Genomic DNA, 21,045 nt, shown 5'->3' with positions numbered 1-21,045 from the left:
GGGTCTGCACTGAAACTGGGGCAGTTTCAGAGGAGAGGAGGCGGCATATTTCGGAGATGTTATGAAGACAGAATCAGTAAGACTTGACCACGGATGGGCTCTGGGGAGGAGGAAAGAGTGCGAGGGATCAAGGATGGCCCTGAGATTTTGAGCCTGGAGCGCATGGAGGATGGCATTGTCTTTGATGGGTGAAGGTGGGAGGACAGGACAGTTTAGGGGGAAAGATAATGAGTTCTGCTTGGGATTCGTTGAGTTTCAGATGTCTGTGGGGTGATGAAGTCAGGCACCTGGTGCTAGAAGAGTCCAGGGGCTCTTATGCCCCACTTTCCGCCATGCCCCAACTCATTTGTAGGTGAAAAAAATCTGATAGGGGTGGCTAGGGGGCACAGCAAATAGAGCACCAGCCCTGGAGTCAGGAGGACCTGAGTTCAAATCCATCCTCTGACACTTAACACAAAAACTAGCCGTGTGACCTTGGGCAAGTCACTTAACTTCAATTGCCCTCCAAAAAGGAAAAAAGAGCTGATAAATCAGAAGAGATCATAGAGCTGAAGGTTGGAAGGTCTGAGTTCAAATCCATCCCCAGATACCAGCTCTGTGACCCTGGGCAAGTCACTTAACCTCTGCCTGCCTCAGTTTACTCATTTGTAAAATCAGGGTGATAATAATAGCCTCTACCTCCCAAGGGGGAGTCCAATGGGATAATTACTTGTAAAGCACTTTGTGAACCTTAAAGCAGCACAGAAATGCCAGCTATTAATACTGCAGTTGTTAATGTGTACTAGACGGCCCAATGCAGTAAAGAATGTCAGGACTGTAATCCTGGAAAAGTCGTCATTTGCTTGAGGTCACGCAGCTAATTAGTCATGGAGCTGGGCTTTGAACCTAATTCCTTTCCAAATGCAGTGCTTAGCACCATGCCTGGAGCACGGCAGGGACTTCATAAATCCTAGTTGATTCACTGACTCCCATTGCGACACCTTAGGTGGGGGCAAGTACTTGGCAAAACTGCTAATTGCTTCAGATATGGGACCTATTAGGGAAATGAGGGATGAAAGGCCCCTGGAGATCACCAAAGGCCAATCCTCTCTTCTACTGAGGAGGAAACCAAGAGAATAGGATGGTAGATTTGGGGTTAAAAAGCCCGAGAGGGCCTCCTTTTACAAAGAATGAGAAGTGAAGTGACCAACCCAGGGTCACACAGCTATTATGCATGAAGTAGGATTTGAAGCCAGGGCTTCATGCTTCCAGTTCTGAGACCATCTCCCACACTGAGCGGAGTGGAGTCCAGTGGAGATGTGACTGGGTCAAGGTCACATGCAGCATCAGAGCTGGCAGAGAGATGCTGGAGGGACAGGGGAAGGCCCCCCCTTTTCCTTAGCGTACCTCAAAGTCTTCGGGGCAGGTTCTTTTGCTGTTGTTATTGTTCATGTTTTCTTTGAGGTGAAGGCGGTTTTCCAGCGGCTGGCTCAGGGGCCGGGCCCGCCTCGCAGCCCCTGGGCTCTCGTCCCGTTCCATCTCCTCCACTTGGGCCAGGGGGCCGCTCGATGCCCTGGGGACCCCAAACTCCAGCCGCTTCCTGACTTCCTTGTCACACAAACCGGACCCTTTCCGGGGATGTCTGGCTGGTTCCAGCGCTGCCTCTCCTCCCAGCAGAGCGTCTCTCTCCAAATCCTCCAGCTGGATGAAGTCACTCTCGTTGCCTGAGGAATTGGGGAGGGGGTCTGAGAGCTGGCGGAAGCAGTAGGGGAAAGCTGGGCTTGCAGGGGCCTGACTGTCCAGGGGCCCAGGCTGCTTGGGGCTGTCCAGGGTGACCAGCCGGGCCTCCAGATCAGCATCTAAGCTCTCCATCAGAAAGGCCCCGGGGCCAGGGGAATCATCAGCCCCCTGTGGGAGGCTGCGCTCTGTCTGCTGCCTCCACAGCTTGTTATGGCGCTGTTTGCTGTGGGGAGAAAAGGCAGAGGGCGGTCAGCCCAGAACCAAAGGCTTGGGGCTCAGAGACACTGAGTTTTTGTCTCCTCACTGTCACTTACTGGGCTGCAGTTTGCCCCTGGGCCTGTTTCCTCATGCTTAAAAGGAGGGGATTGGCCTAGATGACCCTTAAGGACCTATCTGCTGTTAGCTTTCTCTTCTAAGGACCTTCTTAGACCTGTCTAGAGTTTCTCTGAGCCCTGATGCTCTAAGTTCTAAGTCCCCTCCCAGCTCTGAAATTCCCTTTTCTAAGGCCCCTCCCAACTCTGACATCCCCTGTTCTAAGGTCCCTCCCTGCTCTGACATCTCCTGTTCTAAGGTCCCTCCCTGCTCTGACATCCCCTGTTCTAAGGTCCCTCCCTGCTCTGACATCCCCTGTTCTAAGCCCCCTCCCAGCTCTGACATCCCCTGTTCTAAGCCTCATCCCAGCCCTGACATCCCTTGTTCTAAGCTTCCTCCCAGCTCTGACATCCCCTGTTCTGATGCCCCTCCCAGCTCTGCCATCCCCTGTTCTAAGCCCCCTCCCAGCTCTGAGATCCCTTGTTCTGAGGTTCACTCCAGTTCTAACATGTTTTCTAAGGTCTCTTCCAATACTGAAACTCTGCAAAAGGTCTACACTGCCAAGCCGTTTCATTGGGGTAAGAGTCAGGAAGGGGCTGACAGGTCCTGAGAGTCCCCAGAATCCAGGGCCAGGCTTTCAGGTTAGGCTGGGCCTGGGGTCAGAAAGACCTGAGTTCAAAAGCTGTCTGAGAAGCTTATTAGCTTTGTAAGTGACCCTGGACAGATCACCTTATGACTGGCTGCCTCAGTTTCCTCACTGGTAAAATGGAGACAATCTTATCTGTAACACCGGCCTCCCAGGCTGTTGGGATAACATCTCTGACTTTCTGCAAACCTTATACTGCTCTATAAATATCAATGAGGAATGAATGTTAGAGGCAGCCCCAAACTGCAATGATCAAGAGGTGGTATGGACCAGGAGTCAGAAGTCCTGAGTTCGAAACCTGGCTCTGCTACTTAATCCCACTGAGACCTGGGGGAAGTCACTGACCCTCCCTGGTCTCAGTTTCTCCATCTCTAGATTAGGCTAGAAGCCTCTGAAGGCCCCTTCTAGTTCCAGACCTATGATCCTTCTGGCATGACCTCAATTTCCTCAACTGTAAAATTCGAAGGGTAGACCCAAAGAGCCCAGACATCTCCTCCAGCCCTAGGACTAAGATGCTCTGTGTTTGTAGGGTAGGATCTGTAACTAGAAGGGACTCAAAGGTCAGCAAATCCAGCCCATCCCCAGTATCACAGTAACAGCTGACATTTCTAGAGCACTTTTTTTTTCAGCTTTGCCAAGCACTTTGTACACATTCTCTCAAGAGACCCTCACAACCAACCTAGAAGGACGGTTCGAGGTAGAGCTACTCCCATTTCACAGATGAGGCAGCTGAGGCTCAGAGAGCCTGCTAGTGAGTGCTGGCGGTGAATTCAAACCCAGCTCTTTCCAGCTCCCCTGCCCCTTGCTGCTGTCCATGTTGGGGGGGGGGCTACGCCCTCACCTGGCGTCCAGGATGCCTTCATACTCAGACAGCTGCCGCATGAAGCCCGCGTTGGGCCTGGCAATGCTTCGTTTTTGTTTCACGTAGTTGAAGGCCTTCTCTAGGGGCCAGCCAAATTCCTTCATGGCGTAGGCGATGACCGTTGAGGCCGAGCGGCTGACGCCCATCTTACAATGCACCAGGCATTTGGAATGGTTCTTCCTGGGGAGGAAGGGGAGGCCAGGACCAGGTGAGCAGAAGAAAGAGGCAAGGCTGAGAGCTTTGGAAAAACACTGAGGTTTTCTTTTCATCAGTCACCAAATCCCCCAGCCCACCCCCACCCTCTTCACTCTCCCACTCTGGCCTGCCTGCCCTGCATGTTTACAGAACACGTACAAACACACCCATGAAAGGAAATCCCCCAAACTGAAAAATACATCAAGGAGGCGGACTCGGGCCCTGCCCAGAGACTGGGCTTTTGGCTCTGCCAGGGTGAGAGCAGGTCTAAGATGGGTGTATCTGGATGCAGCTGGGAAGCCTCGTCTGGGCTACCAAAGCAGCTTCCAAATCAGGTGGCCAGAAGACAAGCTCCCGATAAGGCAGGCCCCAGCCCTGGATAAAATCCAATGGAGAGTCTGTGATCTGAGGGGCAGCATGAGGCAGGGGAGAAAAGCAGATGAGGCGGTCAGGGAGCAGCAGCCTCCCACCAGAGAAAAGGGATCAAACAGCCACTGGGGTCAAGTCTCTAAGGAGGTCCAGTCCAAGCCTGGCTTTGCTAATTCGATTTAGTTCCTAAGGCCATAGCTCTAGTTTTAAGCCATATAATTGACCCTTCTCATTTTGTACAGATGGGGAAACTGAGGTTAATAGAATTAAACTGACTTATCGAGGCTCACACAGCTCTTAAGTGTCTGTGGCAGGATTCGAAACCAGTTTTTCCCAATTCTAATTTCTGTCCACTACACCATGAATGAATTGATTTGAATAGGGACAGCTAGATTCAACAGTGGACAAAAAATCAGGAAGACCTGAGTTCAAATCTGGCCTCAGACACTTGCTAGCTTTGTGACCCTGGGCAAATCACTTCACCCTGTTGGCCTCAGTTTCCTCATCTGTAAAAGGAGCTGGAGAAGGAAATGGGAAACCATTCTGGTGTCTTTGCCAAGAAAAGCCCAAATGGGGTCATGACTGAAAAGACTGAATGACAACAAGAAGCCCCTTCTGGCTCTAAACCTCGTGATAAATAGCACTGTAGCAGTAAGCATTTCCAGGTCTAATATTCTGGGTCATAATACACAAGGAGCCCTTGGGAGTCAGAGGACCTGGGTTCAAATCTTGCCAGATAGTTACCACCAGTGTGACCAGGCCTGAGTCCAACTCTCCCAGTCTCCTTTTCCTCCTCCGTGAAAGGAGGGGAGGTGGACGAGGTGAAGGCCCACTGGGTCTGAGACCTGGGATCCTGCCTCACTGCCCCCTGACCTTCAGCTTCCTCCACTGTAAAATGAGGAGGTCGAACCCATTGGCCTGTAACATCTTTTGCAGTTCTAGACTTCTACCGTTTCTATGTTCTAGAAACAGGTCTTTTTCTCCCAGACCTTACGGCCTGGGACCAAATGAAGCCTTTTCACCATCCCTGGGAATCTGGGGAAAGGGCTGATTTTATGACAGACGTACCAGGTGGACGGAGGGAAGAGGGATCTGCCTGGCTCAATGATCTTCCTGGAGTGGCTTGCTTGGGAAAAGGAAGGGAGGGCAGCACATGGAATGGGAACAGGCAAAACTTTATTTGGGCTGAAGTTAATGATCTGGTAGTCAGACTGTTTATGTACCCACAGCTGCTCTGCTGGCTGGCCAGAGAAGGGGGCTGTCAGATGTACCTGCACCCTCCCTTCAAATTCCACGTCCCAAATCAATGGAGCCCACAAGTCTTCAAGAGTCTCTCTCATGGGAGCTCTGGACCTTCCCACTGGGATGTGAGTATGGTCAGTCAAGAAACTGTTGAGTAGCTACTCTGTGCTAGGCCCTGGGCTAAGAGAGACCCAGTGTACCTTGATCCTTGCAAGAAAAGAACCCATCAGCTCCTATCTCCAAAATGCTTTAAGGTCTTTAGACAAGCTTTCCCCACAGTTGACCTGTGATGGAGGTGGGGCAAATATTGTACCCATTTTACAGGTGAGAAAATGAAGGCCCAGGGAAGTTGTACAACCTGCTAAAGGCCATAAGTCAATGAAGAAGAAAAGTTAGGATTTACAGAGACTGGAAGGGAGCTTGGGGGTCACAGAGTCTAACAACCCGCCCCCTTTTTTTTTTTAACAGAAAAAACTGGGGAGCAGTTGGGATGATTTTCTCAGGAAAACAGAAAGTGTTGGAGCCAGGGCCAAGATGCTGAGGGCACACAGGGTAAAGTGGAAGATGGGCCAGATCAGGAGTCAGACCTGGGTCTGAATCCAAGTTCTGCCTCCCAGCAGTCACATGGTTGAGTTCTCCCTGAATCTTTCTGGATTCTCTGCCCCTATCAGGCATCTCACTTACCTGTGTAGACACCACACACCACCAAGCTGGACACTGGAAGCTCCTAAGGGATTGTTTATATCATGGGGCCAGAGTGGCAAAGTACATCGAGTACTGGACTTGGGAGTCAGGAAGGATTTCAAATCTACCTCGTGATGTGACCTTAGACCTCTTTCTGCCTCAGTTTCCCCATCTGCAATAATGGGGATAATAACAGTACCTCCCTCTGCCTGGGTTGTTGTGAGGACAAAATGAGGTAATACATGGAAAATGCTTTGCAGGACTTAAGTGTTCTATAATTGCTGGCTGTTATTGTCATTATTTTAATACTATGGGCCCGTTTCACTATCTGAAGTACAGAGGGAAGAATGAAGTTTGGTATGTTGGAAAAAAGGTCTCAGAATAAGAAAAACCCAGGTTCAAGTCCCTGGGGTTCATGCTGGCTGCAAAGTCCTGGTCAAGTGACTTAATCTTTCAGTGTTAAGGCTGCTGTTAGTCAGTCATTTTTTTCAGCCCTGTCCAACTCTTTGTGACCCCATTTGGGGTTTTCTTGGCAAAGACACAGGAGTTTTGTCATTTCTTTCTCCAGTTCATTTGACAGGTGAGGGTGAAGTGACTTGTCCAGGGTCACACAGATAGTAATTGCCTGAGGCTGGTTTTGAATTAAAGAAGATGATTCTTCCTGACTCCAGGTCTGGCCCTCTATCCATTGTGTCACCTAGGGACACTCATCATTGAGGAGTTCCCAGAACCAGGAAAATCACTGGTGGCATGCCCATCCCTAAAATGGGGACAATATAATGTCCCCTGTCCACCTTGCAGGGCTGCCTCATTGATCAAATGAGGCCTGAGAGCTTTATGAACCAGAGTACTGTCCCTAGGCTGAGATGATTTTGTTTCCTGATGTTAAACAGAAAGGCTCAAATCTCTCTGCTTGAGCACATCTGAACAGACAAATTGAAAATGAAGAATCTGTAACTGTTTCAGTATTCTGTGCCCAGTCCCTCGGGCTGCTCAAACCCCCACCTTCTGACCTGTCCTTCTCATTTCAGATTAGTGAGGATGGCCCAGGAAGCCAACAAGCAGCTGTGATTTCAGCGGTTACTGGGAACTCCAGAAGGAGGAAAGTCCCTTCATTAGACAGATCTGCACTTGCTCTAAACTGTGAGAGCAGAACTGCCCCAGGGCACTGAAGGTTGGCCAGACTCACAAAGCTCAGACTTACGCTTCAAGGTCAGCTGTCTACCCTGTCAGCCACACTGCCTCTCAATTAAAAATAATAATTTGGATTCATAAAGTGCTTTAAAGTTTGCAAAGCCTTCTTTTGATCCTCTCAAGAACCCTCTGAAGTAGGTACAACAGTCACAGTCTTGATACTGGATTGATGGAATATAAGCTTCTTAGGGGCAGACACCATTTCGGGCAATTTTGGCCTCCTGGACCTTGGACTGAGCCTGACACAAATGAGGTCCTTACTAAACACTTGCCATGGTGTTTTCTCTCCCTGGGTTCATGCCCTGGCACAGCCCATACTCTTCAAAGTTCCTGGCACACAGTAGGGACTTAATAAATGCTGAACGATTGATGATTCATAGACAAGCCGAAGGTAGGGATTCCCTACCATGACGTGCTCCTCTCACTCACTTGGCTTTGTTTATGAAATGATATGCCTCATTCCAGTGGGCAAGGAGGTCCGTCGTTTCCTCGTCATAGACCCTGATGTTGTGGTAGGCAAAGAGGCCGGGGAAGAAATTGTCTATTTCTCTGGTGACATTTAAGATGTAGTCGACACTGCAATGACAAAGAACACAGAGACAAGGGGAGGTGTGAGAATGAGGCCTTAGCCCACTCTCCCTTCCCCTCCCAAAGGCCTCATGTTCACCCCCACCCACTGACCACCAGGTGGAATGAGCAGAGGATCTGGGCAGCAGCAGATGGGGGCTCATTCTAGAATCCCTTCCAGCACTAACAATCTACACCCAAGTGCTAAAGGCCCCCTTCAGGTCTATCATTCCTCATTCTAAGGCCCTCCTGCCCCCAGCTCTGACATCCCCTGTTCTAAGGCCCCTCCCAGCCCTGACATCCCCTGTTCTAAGGCCCTTCCCAGCTCTGACATCCCCTGTTCTAAGGCCCTTCCCAGTTCTGACATCCCCTGTTCTAAGGCCCCTCCCAGCTCTGACATACCCTGTTCTAAGGCCCCTCCCAGGTCTGACAGTTCTTCTAAGGTCCTTCCTAGCACTGGCATCCTATGATCCTACTCATGCAGACTTCAGAAATACTTTAGAACGATGAGAAAAAACCCACTTAAAATGTTTGTTTTTCAAAAGTTTGGGTATACATAGAGAGAGGGCTCAGGATGAGTTGAATATGAAGAGATGATATGTAAGAAATAAAATTAAGAGTTGACAGAGGAATTTATTGGGAGAAGGAAAAAGGGAGAGATAGATTGGGGTAAATTATCTCATATGAAAGAGGCAAGAGAAAACTGTTACAATGGAGGGGAAGAACAGGAAGGTGAAAAGGAATGAGATAACCTTATTCTCATTGAATTTGGCCTAAAGAGGGAATAACATACACATTCAATTGGGTATCTTACCCTACAGGAAAACAGGGGGGAAGGAGATAAGAGGGGGGAGGATAGAAGGGAGGGCAGATTGGGGGAGAGGGTCGTTAGAAGCAAACATTTTTCAGAAGGGATAGGGTCAAAGGAGAAAACAGAGTAAGTGGGATAGAGTAAGGTGGAATAGGATGGAGGGAAATATAGTCAGTCTTTCACAATATAACTACTATGGAAATAATTTGGGGAACTACACATGTAAAACCTATACTGAATTGCTTATCTTCCCAGTAGGGGTGGGTGATGAGGGAGAAAGGGAAAGAATCTGGAATTCAAAGTTTTAAGGACAAATGTTTAAAAAAAAAATGACTCTGAAAAAAATGAAAAAAAAAGTTGGGCACATTTATTTGTCTGTTAGTTCCTGGAGTGTGTTTACTCACACCTATTCTGCAATTCTCTCTCAGCCAATGCCTCTCATTTCAGGAGCTCTATAAATTCAAGGCAATTGCAGAGAAAGGAAGGGAAAGGGCCTAACGCATTTCTCATCTGGAGTGGAGAGGCCCAGAGCCCTGAATCTTGAGTCCGGGCCTTGTCACTGACACGCTGGGTGCTGTTCAGCCAGTGACCTCACTTTTCCAGGACCCTGGCTAGCCTCACCTGTAAAAAATGGCTAAGGACTCTCATCCTTCCTCCTGCCCAGGATTTCTGGGAGGTTCCAATGAGCTAATGTCTATAATAGCCCGTCAGGTGCTGAAGCAATGTAAGCTATTATTACTGTAAGAAGGCATCTTCTGGACATGGGGGCTCGAGCCCACAGCTTATCACCAGCCTCACTTTTCAGACTTCCCAGAGAAAGAAAACATCTCCAGTAGCCCCAGAAATGTATTTTAGGATTTGTTTAGTCTTGACTTTTAAATGTGGTCATTCGTGGATGCCATGGGGATGGACCCACTGAAGGGTGATCTGCTCTCCCTGTACTATTTGTTTTTTTCCTCCCCCTTCCCCTTAAATAAAATAATAGCAATGTTCAGACATCTGTTCCCTGGAATCCAGATTGGAACATTTGTCTCCCATCCTGCTGTGGAGTGAGGGCTTCTGGGCTCCCCACACTGTTCCTGGCAGGCAGGAGGCCAGTATTTATTCAGAAAATCCCAGCAACTGTGGGCACACGATGAGACATCTATTTTTTGGACGCAGTCAATGTGGGAATGTGTTTTGTTTGACTATACATATTGGTTACAAGGACTTTATTTTTCTTTCTTAGGTTTTTTTTTTTTTTTTTTTACATGGTGGGGCGTAGGAAGCAAGATAGATTTTTTTTCACTGAAACAAATTTTTCTTTTTTTGGAGAGAGAACATCTCCAACATTTTCTGAAACTTGAAAGCTAATGGAGGGACTTCTGGCAATGGCAAAGAATTGGAAACAAAGTAGATGCCCATCAACTGAGGAATGGAGAAACAAAGTGTGGCAGGTGAATGTCATGGATTGTTACTCCAATCTAAGAAAGGATACATGTGATGGATACAGAGAAGCATGGAAAGAGACACATGAACTGATGCAGAATGAAGGAAGAAGAGCCAAGAAAACAATGTAAACAAAGACAACAACAGAATGGAAAGAACCCAAAACTGTCTTTACATATATTGGGGAAAAAATAAAATGCCATTTAAAAAAAGAAAAAAAAGAAATGGAAAGAACCACAAAGAAAAAAAATTAGAAGGGAATGTTATACTCATTTCTTTCCCTTTCTCTCTTTGATTATTTCTTAAAATATTATTTGTTATATGAGTTGGCTCTCTAGGAGAGGAAGGAGGAAAGATGCAGGAAGAAATTATGGTGATATTAAAAACAAAAACCTTATTTAAAAAAACCCAGTGGAATCAAGTAAATAGTAATCAGATTTCTCCCCCGGGCGTCAGGCCTGGCAAACCCAATTAGCATCTCAAACTCAATATGGCCTGAACTTGAACTCGTGATCTCCCATAAAACTGATCTTTCCGGAGGTCCACCTTAGCTGTTTTGGAGGGCAGGGCCCTTCTCTTGGTTGCTCAGGTGTGTGCCCTTAGAGTCTATCCTTGACTTACATATCCCCTTTATCTCCCACATCCAACCTGCTGCTAAGCCCTACCTTTCTACCTGTCAGAACCTTTTCTTCCTCTTCTCCCACCACACATCACTTTAGCATCAAGCCTTCATCACCTTTCATCTGGACAATTATACCAGTGTCCTAAATGATCTCCCTGTCTCAGGTCATTCCCTAATCCCATTCATCCTCAATTCCATCAATGCTCTTTGAGTTTCCATGTATTTAAATCTCTTTCAAGGGAGCCCTGGACCATCCCGAGGACAACATACCTACAGGGGGAAGAAAAGGCCCAGTTTTATACTCTGGTCCCAATAAGAAAAGAAAAGATCATTAGCAAAACAGTGTCTGGCACATCAGAAAACACTTAATAGAGGTTTGCTGAACGACTGATTTCAGAGGCTCAAGGTAACTCTGTTACTCCTTTACTCAAAAATCTTCTGGAGCTCCCTACTGCCTCTAGGAGAAAGTATTTTCTGACATTCCCTGTTCTGTAGCCTCTCCCAAACATCCCATGTTCTAAGGCTTCTCCTATCCCCTGTTCTGAGGTCCCTCCCTGCTCTGATATTCCTTATTCTAAGGCTCCTCCTTGCTCTGAGACAGCCATGGCAGTCTCAACACTGGTCTGTGGCATTTGAGTTTCTTTTAAAAGACCATTTCCCTACCAAAAAAATAGAAAGCCGGACCATTTGAGTCTCATGAATTATTCAGAGCATGACATTTTGAAACGCATTTGTCAGAGTCACTAATTGCTTCTGCCAGCTGCTGGGAATGATGGGGGAACGAGACAAAAGTCTGTTCCTGGCTGGCTGCTGGAGGCCTCTACTCCTGGGGCTGAAGGTCAATGGCAGCCTTCCCTGGGCCTGGATGAGGAAGGGCCTGATTAAATGAATCCTCCCTGATAATGGGTCCGGATGTACTCACCCTGAGCCCTGCAGCTCCTCCAGATTGGACGCATTCCACTCAGAGCCCTAGGAAATAGAGACACACAGAAATCCCAACACATTTAGAGGGACATAGCCTCAGGAAGCACCCATAGTCTGGCCTACAGTCACCTCTGGGAAAGGATTTGGTCAAGGACAAGGTATCAGGTGGAAGGATCTGATTCAAATAAATTTCAGTTGCAATTCACCACTCTGTCCTTGATGCTTAGGATCAAGGAGCTGGGCCAGGGGTGGGGGTGGGCTGGAGAAAGCAATAAGGTCAGGACATTCAGGTTCTGGCTATGGGAAGACCTCTCTAACCTCCGAGTCTCAGTTTTCTTATTGGTAAAATGAGGCTGAAATAGATGGAATGGCCCTTAAGCCCTCCCAGGCCTGGCAGTCTCTGTTCTAAGGTTCCCCTCAGCCCTGACATTCCACGTTCTCAGGCCTCTTCCAGCACCGACCCACACAGACCCTTTAGTCCATTATGTAATTGTGGACCTGGCCCATTAACTTTATGGAAACATAGTCAGGAGCAGCTCACTCCTTCCTTGCCCTTCTCTTAGTTCCAACATCATGAGGCCCTCCAGAGGAAGCATCCTTTAAAAACTCATTTGGAAAAACATTCCTAAGGGCAGTGAGAGAATTTCTGGGGAGATTGGGAAAGGCATGACTTTCCTTTCAGCTTCCAGTCCATTCTCAGCCTTTTTGAGGCTCCTCAAGAGCCAAGGGGCCTGGGGCCTCCCCAGTGGATTTCTTCTGAGAGTGGGGAGGGGCCTAATCATAGCAGAGTGGCGCACGCGCAAGCACACACACGGTTCTGGATTCCATGGAACCATAAAAGGCCTTGGATCACAATGTCGAGTGATGAACAGTGGACCCGGAGCATGATTAATTACCTTCAAATCCCAGCTCTGGCCATTACTACCCTTACCCTCTCCAAGCCTTGGGCTCCATACCTGTAAAATGTGTGTGTGTGTGTATGTGTGTGTGGCTGTTTGTGTGGCTCTGTGTGTGTGTGCCTAGGTGATCTCCAAGACCCTTCTTGGCTCTCAGCACAAAGCCCCAGCCCTCTGACCTGGGATCTCAGAGCTGTAAGGGCCTTCAATGACAGGAGTCAGGGATGTCAGAGCAGGAATTTCTTTCGTGTCTGGGTTGGATCAGAGGGCAAATGCAGCTCTGGTCAGCTTTCCAATTCTATGATTCATTTTATAGAAGAGGAGATGGAGGTTGAGAGGAAGGGGAAGGACTTGTCCAAGGCCACAAGGCACTGGCCGAACTAGGACAATTCAATCAATGACTGAGCATGCATTTATTAAATAAATATAAAATATTTATATAATAATATATATGATAAAATATTATATAAAAATAAATATAAAATAAATAAATTAAATATGATGACCAAGCCCAGTGTGAGGTGCCTGAGATACAAAGACAAACAGGAATGCCCACCAGTAATAACATGAACACACTTCCTAGGACTGGCCTCATGAGATAAGTGCCCAGCATGCAGCAGGAGCTTAATGTATGTTGGCTGAACTAAACCACCCTGTGAATCAGGTGGTACAAGCATTATCTTCATTTTACAAATGAGGAAACTGAGTCTTAGGAAGGTGAAGTGATTCTGCGAGGGAGACTCAGAGAGTACAGATGAGTCTTAAACTAGATCCGCAGAATCCAACACTAGGAATTTTAAATGTAAAAATTGATTGCTGCCTTTTGTTTTTATCTTATCAACATTCCCAGTTAGAACAACCCCAAACACTGAACCCTACCCTGTGAGAGCTAACCAAGCAGTCTGTGCAGTGAACCTGCCTGATGGTGTATGCAGCACTCTGTCCCTGTAACTTCCCGCCTCTCTATGGAGAAGGGAGAAGTTTCAACATCTGTCTTCTCTAAGGCCAAAGTGGGTCTTTACAAGTAACCAGGGTCTTTTCTCCTTTATCAAACTTCTGCCTTTGTCTTCTGTTTTTTCTACTAAGCTACTCTGACCCAGAATTCATTTCAGGGAACGGGAAGGGTGGGGGAAAAGAATGGCTCAAATCCTGAAATTCCTTTAGGAGAGATCATGGAAAAAGTGATACAGAAAACTAACCCCTGCTAAAGAAGTAATTAAACCCGGGTTAAGGCCACTACACTTTCCTTCAGCTGGGAGCGCCACCTAGTGGAGAGACCAGAAACGGGCAGGAGGATTTCCTTTGGATGCAGAGAAATCGGACTTGGGACATTCCCCCAAGTCCTGCTGCCCAAGTCTGTGGCAAATCATTTGACCTTTCTGGGCCTGTCTACTGTACTATTTACTATTAAAAGAGGATGATTAAGTAGATGATTTTTAAGGCCCCTCCCATCCCTGACATTCCCTGTTCTAAGGCCCCTCCCAACCCTGACATATCCTGTTCTAAGGCCCCTCCCAGTTCTGACATCCCCTGTTCTAAGGCTCCTCCCAGCCCTGACATCCCCTGTTCTAAGGCCCCTCCCAATTCTGACACTCTTCTAAGTTTCCTTCCAGTTTGGATATTCCCTGTTCTAAGGCCCCTCTCAGCTCTAACACTCTCTGTTCTAAGGTCCCTTCTAGCTCTGCCATTCCATGTTTTAAGTTCTCTCCCAGTTCTGGCATTCTTTGTGTTTTAAGGTTCCTTCCAGCTCTAGTATTCTAAAATCCTTCCTTGGCCCAATTCTTTTTTTTTTCTTCAAAGCAATTGGGGTTAAGTAACTTGCCCAAGGTTACTCAGCCAGTTCTTTTTTGTGTGGGTGTTAAGTATCTGAGGCCAGAACAATCCTAGATCCGGGGCGACCTCTTACTCACTGTGCCCCAGCCCAATTCTTTAATCTCTTTGGGCCTCAATTTCCTCTTCCCTAAATGAGGGGGCTGGACTAGAGACCAGGAGTATATAAGAAAGAACACTATATTTGGATGCACATTGGACTTGGAAAATCCCCTTGCTTCTGAGCAAGTTAGAACATCTCTTTGAGACTTGGTTTTTTCATCCATAAAATAAAATCACCATCCATTAAGTACATACTGTATTGCCATCACAGGGGGACAGGGAGAAGAGGTCTTGGTGGTTTACCAAGGGCTTAGGGCATTTGTTCCATTCTATTCAGTATTTTTTTTTTATCTATGAAAGTGTTTTATCAGTCCCTATTAGATCACATGATTTCTGATGAAAAGTTATCTTTATCTCTGAATCTCCCACAACAGAAAGCATAGGACACAAAACATAGTGATCATTTAATGTGTGCTGAAAACTTGTCAGCACTCTAGAGGGCACTGAAAGGAGTCCACATATTATTAGGGGTGGGAGAGAGCCTGAGGACCAGCTTAAGAGTTGGGACTCATGAACCACATTTCAAACAACTGCCTTGAGAACAGACCAATGGACTGCTCTCCAGAAATAAAACTTTACTGGGGATTCCCCCTGACAAGAAAAAATTTGTTTCTCAAATCACTGATCCTCTTAGCCTGCCATTTTCTCACTGATTTGCCACAAACCCTTGGGCCCTCAGGGACTAATTCATGTTCCTGAAAAAAGATGCCACATATGTAAGCTGGGCCTCAGCCTCTTACCAGATAGAGGTGATCAAAGATGAGGGAGGGCTTGTCCATCTGGCCCAGGATGAGAAGCATCTCATTGTCAATAAATTCTTTGAATTCCTTCAAGTTGCAATTCATCTGCTTCTCTAATTCATTTCGTATCTGTAGAGTGAGGAAATATCAGGAAGAATAATTATTAAGAGACAATTTTCTTCCCAAAAGAAGAAAACATAGCATGAACCATAGCTCATTAAAAAAAAAAAGTGGTGTCTCCCTCTGGAGAGAGAGGATGCAGAATGTTGCATACACTATCAGAAGTTATAACTGAGTTTTTGTGTTGTTTTAAGTTTGGGTCTAGATTTATCAGAGCAGTGAATCCCTAGTGGGAAAATTTCTTCCATGTAGACTAAATGGCAATTCTTACAATTTATAGCCTAATGTCTGAGTCATTGAGAAGTTGAATGACTTGATTTGAACCTAGTTTTTTTAGCTAGAGATGGACCTTGATATAATATGACACACACACACATTGTGTCTGTTTTTATTTAACTGTATCTCACTCAGGTTGGAAGTTCAGGAGCCACTCATGGGTTTGATCCCACTACCAACTGGCATGAGAAACTCTGACCTACCATTTTCCACCTAAGCTGGTTCTCCCTTCCTTTGGCAGTCTAGTGGTACCAGGCTCCAAGGAACTCACCATACTTGTGCTAGACAGAGGGAACATCTGATTGGCTTAACTCACTACAGCTCAAGGGATCTACCAGCCTCAGCCTCCCCCAAGTGCAGTGATCACAGTCATGGACCACAACACCCTGCTCACTACAGGTTAAAAACAAAACAGAAAACCCAAGGTACCTACATTAAATATATTATCGGCAAGAAAAAAAGATATCTATTAAAATATATATCATATTGCATATGTAATATGGACTCATATTAATATATGCAAATTAAAATATGTATAATATGAAGTAGCAAAGAAGCAGAAACAATCTAAATGTACTCAAGTGGCTTAGTAAGTTATGGGACACTGAGGAAGCCAGATACAGAGGAAAGGACCCTAGATTTGAAACAAAAATGCTAGCATGATGTGAGAAGGAAACAAAAGTGGATTTCTCAGTAAATCCAGGAGTAAAATAAGGATGCCTCCCTTTCTCACTGTTATTTGACATAGTTCTCAAAATGGTAGCAATAGCAATAAGAGAAGGGAAAGAAATGAAAGAATAGACAAAAATTTATTTGCTGGTGACATGATACATTATGCTTAGAAAACCCCAGAGAATCAACAAAGAAAGTTACTGAGAAAGAAATGCATAATTCCAGTAAAGTAGGATAATGCCTCCTTCCCCCCCCCAAAATGAACAGCATTTCTATATACCAGTAGGAAAACCAAAGAGGGAAAACAGAGAAGTCTCCGTTAAAATAACTACAAAATGGAAATATATGGGAGTCAATCTACCAAGGCACATTCAAGACTTGTACAGATTCAATCACAAAGCCCTCTTTAAAGAAATAGAAGTCTTGGGTCTAAGACTTGGCTCTAATATTTACTAACCTGGGCAAGTCATTTAGCCTCAAATATAGACTGGAGGCAGTATTTCTTGTACTGCTCCTCTGACAGGGAAAAGGCTTGGAAGCCTTATATACAGCACCATGGAAAACATGAATTTTTGATTTTATTGCATCATCCTAACAGATGAGAACCTAACATTTCAAAGTTATAAGGAACTAATACGTTTTCCAGGGTAACACACATTTACCAAATGATCAAAGGTATGAACAGAAAAATTTACAAAAGAATACACAATACTGAAAATTAAACATCTGACCAAGGAAGTGATCAACCTCTCTCGTAGTTGGAGAAATACAAATGAAAATGATAGAGAGGTATCATTTTGTGCCCATTACATGCCCAATAATACGTAGAAGCGACCAAACACAATGCTGGAGGGAAGGAATGTTTAGAAAAGTAGGTAAACTCATACAATGTTGGGGGAACTGCAGATTGGAAGGTGAGTTGGACAGAGTATAACAAAAGTCATAAAAATAATAATACCCTTGGACCCAATAATCTTTGTTACTGGGAATATACCCTGAGTATGTGATAATATAAAAAAGGTGATTGGCTACACACACACACACACACACACACACACACACACACACACATTATATTAGTAATTTATATGCTGATTCTAATACTGAGACACCTCAAAGAAAGAAAGGTGTATAGAGAAGGAGGGACCGATAAGCTGTTGTAGACATTGTGTCCATACTTTTTAGATGTAAACAGCCAAGTCCTCATGATTGCATCATGGAGCAACCCTGGCATACACTGGGTGCTTAATAACAAGAGGCAGGTAGGTGGCAGAGGGCTAGATTTAGAATCAGGAGGATCTGAGTTATAAACCTCCCCCAGACACTCACTAGCTGTGTGACCTTGGGTAAGTCACATCACTTCTGCCTACCTCCGTTTCCTCCTCTGTAAAATGGGAATAATACCTCCCAGGGTTGTTGTGATGATGAAATGAGAGAATATTTGTAAGGTGCTTTGCAAACGTTAAGGAGTTCAACGAATTTCAGCTCTTAGTATGATACCATTATTATGAATAAATGCTTGATCACAAATGAATTATCAAGAAGTACTTAGGTGCCTACTATGTCTACTATGATGGCAGGCTTTGGAAGAATACAAAGACAATGAATGAAACAATTTCTGCTCTTAAGGGGCTTATATATTATATCAAGGGATCCAAGTACAAATATGAAATATAAAAATATATAACACATAGAATAAATATAGATATATAGACATTTATATATAAATATATAACATATAGAAGAAATAAAGATATATAAATATAACATATTTCTATATAGAATATATAACACATGGAATAAATATAAAGACAATAAATTATAAATTCAAGGCCATTAAAATGTGATATAATTAGAGGAGAACAATAGGTTTAGAATGAAAAGATGAATGAGAGAAAGGAAGACAGAGAGAGAGAGACAGTGAAAGAGAGGGAGGGAGAGGAGAGAGAGAGAAAAAGAAAGCTAGACAGACAGAGGAAAAGAGGGGAAGAGAGGGAGGGGGAAAGGAGTGAGAGAAGGTGAGGGGAGGGTGAGAGAGGTATGTATGTACATATGAATATATATATGTATATGAGCATGTATATCTATGAGTCACCTGCACCAATATTAAACCATGAGAGCTGATGAAAGGAGCAGACTGTAGCTCCAGAGGTCATCTTGTCCAATCCCCTCATTTCACAGAGAGCCACACATTTACTGGATGACAGAAAGGCTCAGTTTCCCCATTTGTAAAATGAGGGGGTTTCCATTAGACAAGTGACCCAAAGCATGTTGTCATAGCATGACTTAAAGCTTGAAATATATTCTCAAGCCCATAAATGATCATCCATGGGGACCAAAGGCATGAGATACAGTCTAGGTCAAGAGGACATAGAAAAATTTGAAGGCAATTAAATCCATTTTCACACAGGAAAAAATGTTCATAGGCTGTTATTTTTGGATCTTATGTGATTTTTTTATTTTAGAGGGGAAAATAACACCAGTATAAAAATTTTCTCAAGGCTTCTGTGGTAAGACAACTTGGTAAATTATTTTTTCCCCTTTTTTTTTTAAAGTGCAGTCATTTCTTGACCAGAGAAATAGTCAAGGTCACAGGTCTTTTCCAGGACAGGATTTCAGACTGGAAGGGACCTCAGCTGCACCTTGCCCAAATCAGACCCCACTCCACCCCCAAAAAATCCCCATGACAACCTTGAAAAGTGCCCATCCAGCCTTTGTCTGAAGACCTCAAGTGACAAGGAGCTCACTACCTCCAGAGGCAGTCCGTCCTACTGGCTGGCTCTAATTGTAAGGTAGTTCTTCCTTCTATCCATTTAAATCTACGTTTTTGCAGCTCCCACCTATGAACAGGATATAGCTTGTTTGTGGTGGAAGGGGAAGCTGGGTGCTGTGGTGCATAGAGCACCAGGCCTGGAGTCAGGAAGACTTCCAGAGCTCAAATATGGTCTCAGACACTTAACTTGCTGTATGACCCTGGGCAAGTCACTTCGCCCTGTTTGCCTCTGTTTCCTCATCTGTAAAATGAGCTGGAGGAAGAAATAGCAAACCACCAAGAAATGGGGTCACAAAAAGTTGCTCTGAAAGCACTGAACAACAAGAAAATATCTTTGTTTATTTGTCATTTCCCCATTAGACTGTATGTCCCTTAAGGGCAGGGGATTTGTCTTCTGCCTCTTTTCGGTATTCCCAATGCTTAGCACAGTGCCAGGCACAAAGCAAGAGACTGATGAATGTTTAGTGATGGACTGATACAAGATGAGTGAAAGATAAGACAGAGGATGTGAGGCTGGATTACATGAAAAAATTTGGGGGGAATTCTATCAGACTGCAGGCTCGAGACAAGCCATCACTATACCTCTCTGGGCCTTGACTTCCTCATCTGTGGAATGAAAGCACTGGATTAACCCTTTCGGTTATAGACCATTCTGGCATTTCTAAGTGAAACCTATGAACTCTCTGCTAATTTTCATGTTTTTAAATGCATAAAACCCAGAGGATTACTAAGGAAATCAATTATATGGAAATACAATTATCAGAATATTTTAAAAAGAATTTCACAGATCCCAAGCTTTAGGCTCACACCAAGACTTTTGGGACACCCTGCATTTCTTGTATGTACAATAGCTGTGAGATCCTTGAGAGCTGGAACTATCTTTTGCCATTCTTTGTTTCTTAGCACAGGGCCTGGTATAGAGAAGATGCTTAATAAGCGCTTGTGGAGTGACTAAAGTTAAAAAGAGCTAAATTGAGGCTTGAGATCAGGAGAAACTTCCTAACAACCAGAGATGGATAAAAGGGGAAAGGGCTCCTGGTCACCTGAATGAAGGATGACCACTAGTCAGGTCCGTGCTCTAGGGAGCTGATTTCTTCAGGCAGGGCTGGATGACCTGGGGTCCCTCCCCAATGCTCCGATTCTGGGTTCTGGGCTTCTACAAACCTAGCTCTTATATTTATTAGTCCTGTGATATCAGGCTAGCCACAGCCTCTGCCGACCCTCAGTTCCTCCATCTGTAAAATGGAGATAGCGCTTATGAATTGTAGTGGTTTGTGAACTCTGGGGCGCCATGGAGACCCAGGCCAGAACACTCATTCCCTTACTTCTTTGGAGGTCACATTTTCCAGGTCCTGACTCATCATGATGCTTCGGAGCTTGGCTTTGATGAGGCGCTCTGTTCTTTCTCCTTCTGTTGGCCTGGGGGAGAAAGAATGCTGAGGGAAGGCCAGGAAAACTTGGGTAGGTGGGGGAACTGGGAAAGCAGGTATCCGACTAAAGCCTCCTGGGAGTGCCTATGGCCCCTGCTTGTGACATTTTGGTTGGAGGTGCCAGGACGTTTTAAGAGCAAGGGAGAGGGCTGAGGTCAGAACACAGGCTATGTCTCTGGAAGGCCCCTCAAAGATATTGGGAACAATCAAGGGGCCCTGAATGGGGAACAAAGACAAAGGGAGAAACTTGGGATCTTGATCAAAGATGCCAGCCACTCACAGGTCAGGTTGGGGATAGAATCTTAGGATAAAAGAGATTCTTTTGGAAAAGGAGGGTGGAGCAGCTGAGAGATACAAGGCTGAGGAGGGCAGCTGACAGGTGGGGTTGGGTAAGGAGCCTGGGAAGCATTGGCCTGGGGGGCAGTCTTAGATTCTAGGCTCAGCTCTTCTATTAACCAACTGTGTGACCCTAGGCAAGTCATTGCCCTTTACTTTTCCCAGTTACTGCCTCTAAAGGACTAGATGACCTCTAAAAACCTTCCTGACATTCCCTGTTCTAAGGCCCCTCCCAGCTCTGACATTCCCTGTTCTAAGGCCCCTCCCAGCTCTGACATCCCTGTTCTAAGGGCCC

At 45.5% G+C, this 21,045-nt stretch overlaps 2 protein-coding genes across 3 annotated transcripts in view; both read right to left on the bottom strand.

Annotated features, from left to right (window-relative positions):
* Positions 1–21,045, bottom strand: part of CORO1C (coronin 1C) — a 544,511-nt gene that overhangs the window by 131,746 nt on the left and 391,720 nt on the right. The window lies entirely within an intron of this gene.
* The window catches only part of SSH1 (slingshot protein phosphatase 1), a 101,790-nt gene that overhangs the window by 9,711 nt on the left and 71,034 nt on the right, over positions 1–21,045 (bottom strand). For both annotated transcript variants that reach the window (XM_069081518.1, XM_069081519.1), the window contains 6 exons: positions 20,310–20,403; positions 15,144–15,272; positions 11,574–11,620; positions 7,653–7,799; positions 3,519–3,719; positions 1,387–1,942 (listed from right to left, as the gene is read on the bottom strand). In XM_069081518.1, the coding sequence (XP_068937619.1) occupies positions 1,387–1,942; positions 3,519–3,719; positions 7,653–7,799; positions 11,574–11,620; positions 15,144–15,272; positions 20,310–20,403 (1,174 nt within the window). The remainder of the gene's footprint in view (positions 1–1,386; positions 1,943–3,518; positions 3,720–7,652; positions 7,800–11,573; positions 11,621–15,143; positions 15,273–20,309; positions 20,404–21,045) is intronic.

The sequence above is a fragment of the Petaurus breviceps genome, unplaced genomic scaffold (assembly GCF_028583685.1).
Source record: "Petaurus breviceps papuanus isolate PSGF00001 unplaced genomic scaffold, PetGlider_PUasm1.0 99, whole genome shotgun sequence".
In the NCBI taxonomy this organism is placed as follows: Eukaryota; Metazoa; Chordata; class Mammalia; order Diprotodontia; family Petauridae; genus Petaurus; species Petaurus breviceps.
Note: the sequence above shows the minus strand (reverse complement) of the source record. Positions and strands in the feature narration are given on the sequence as shown.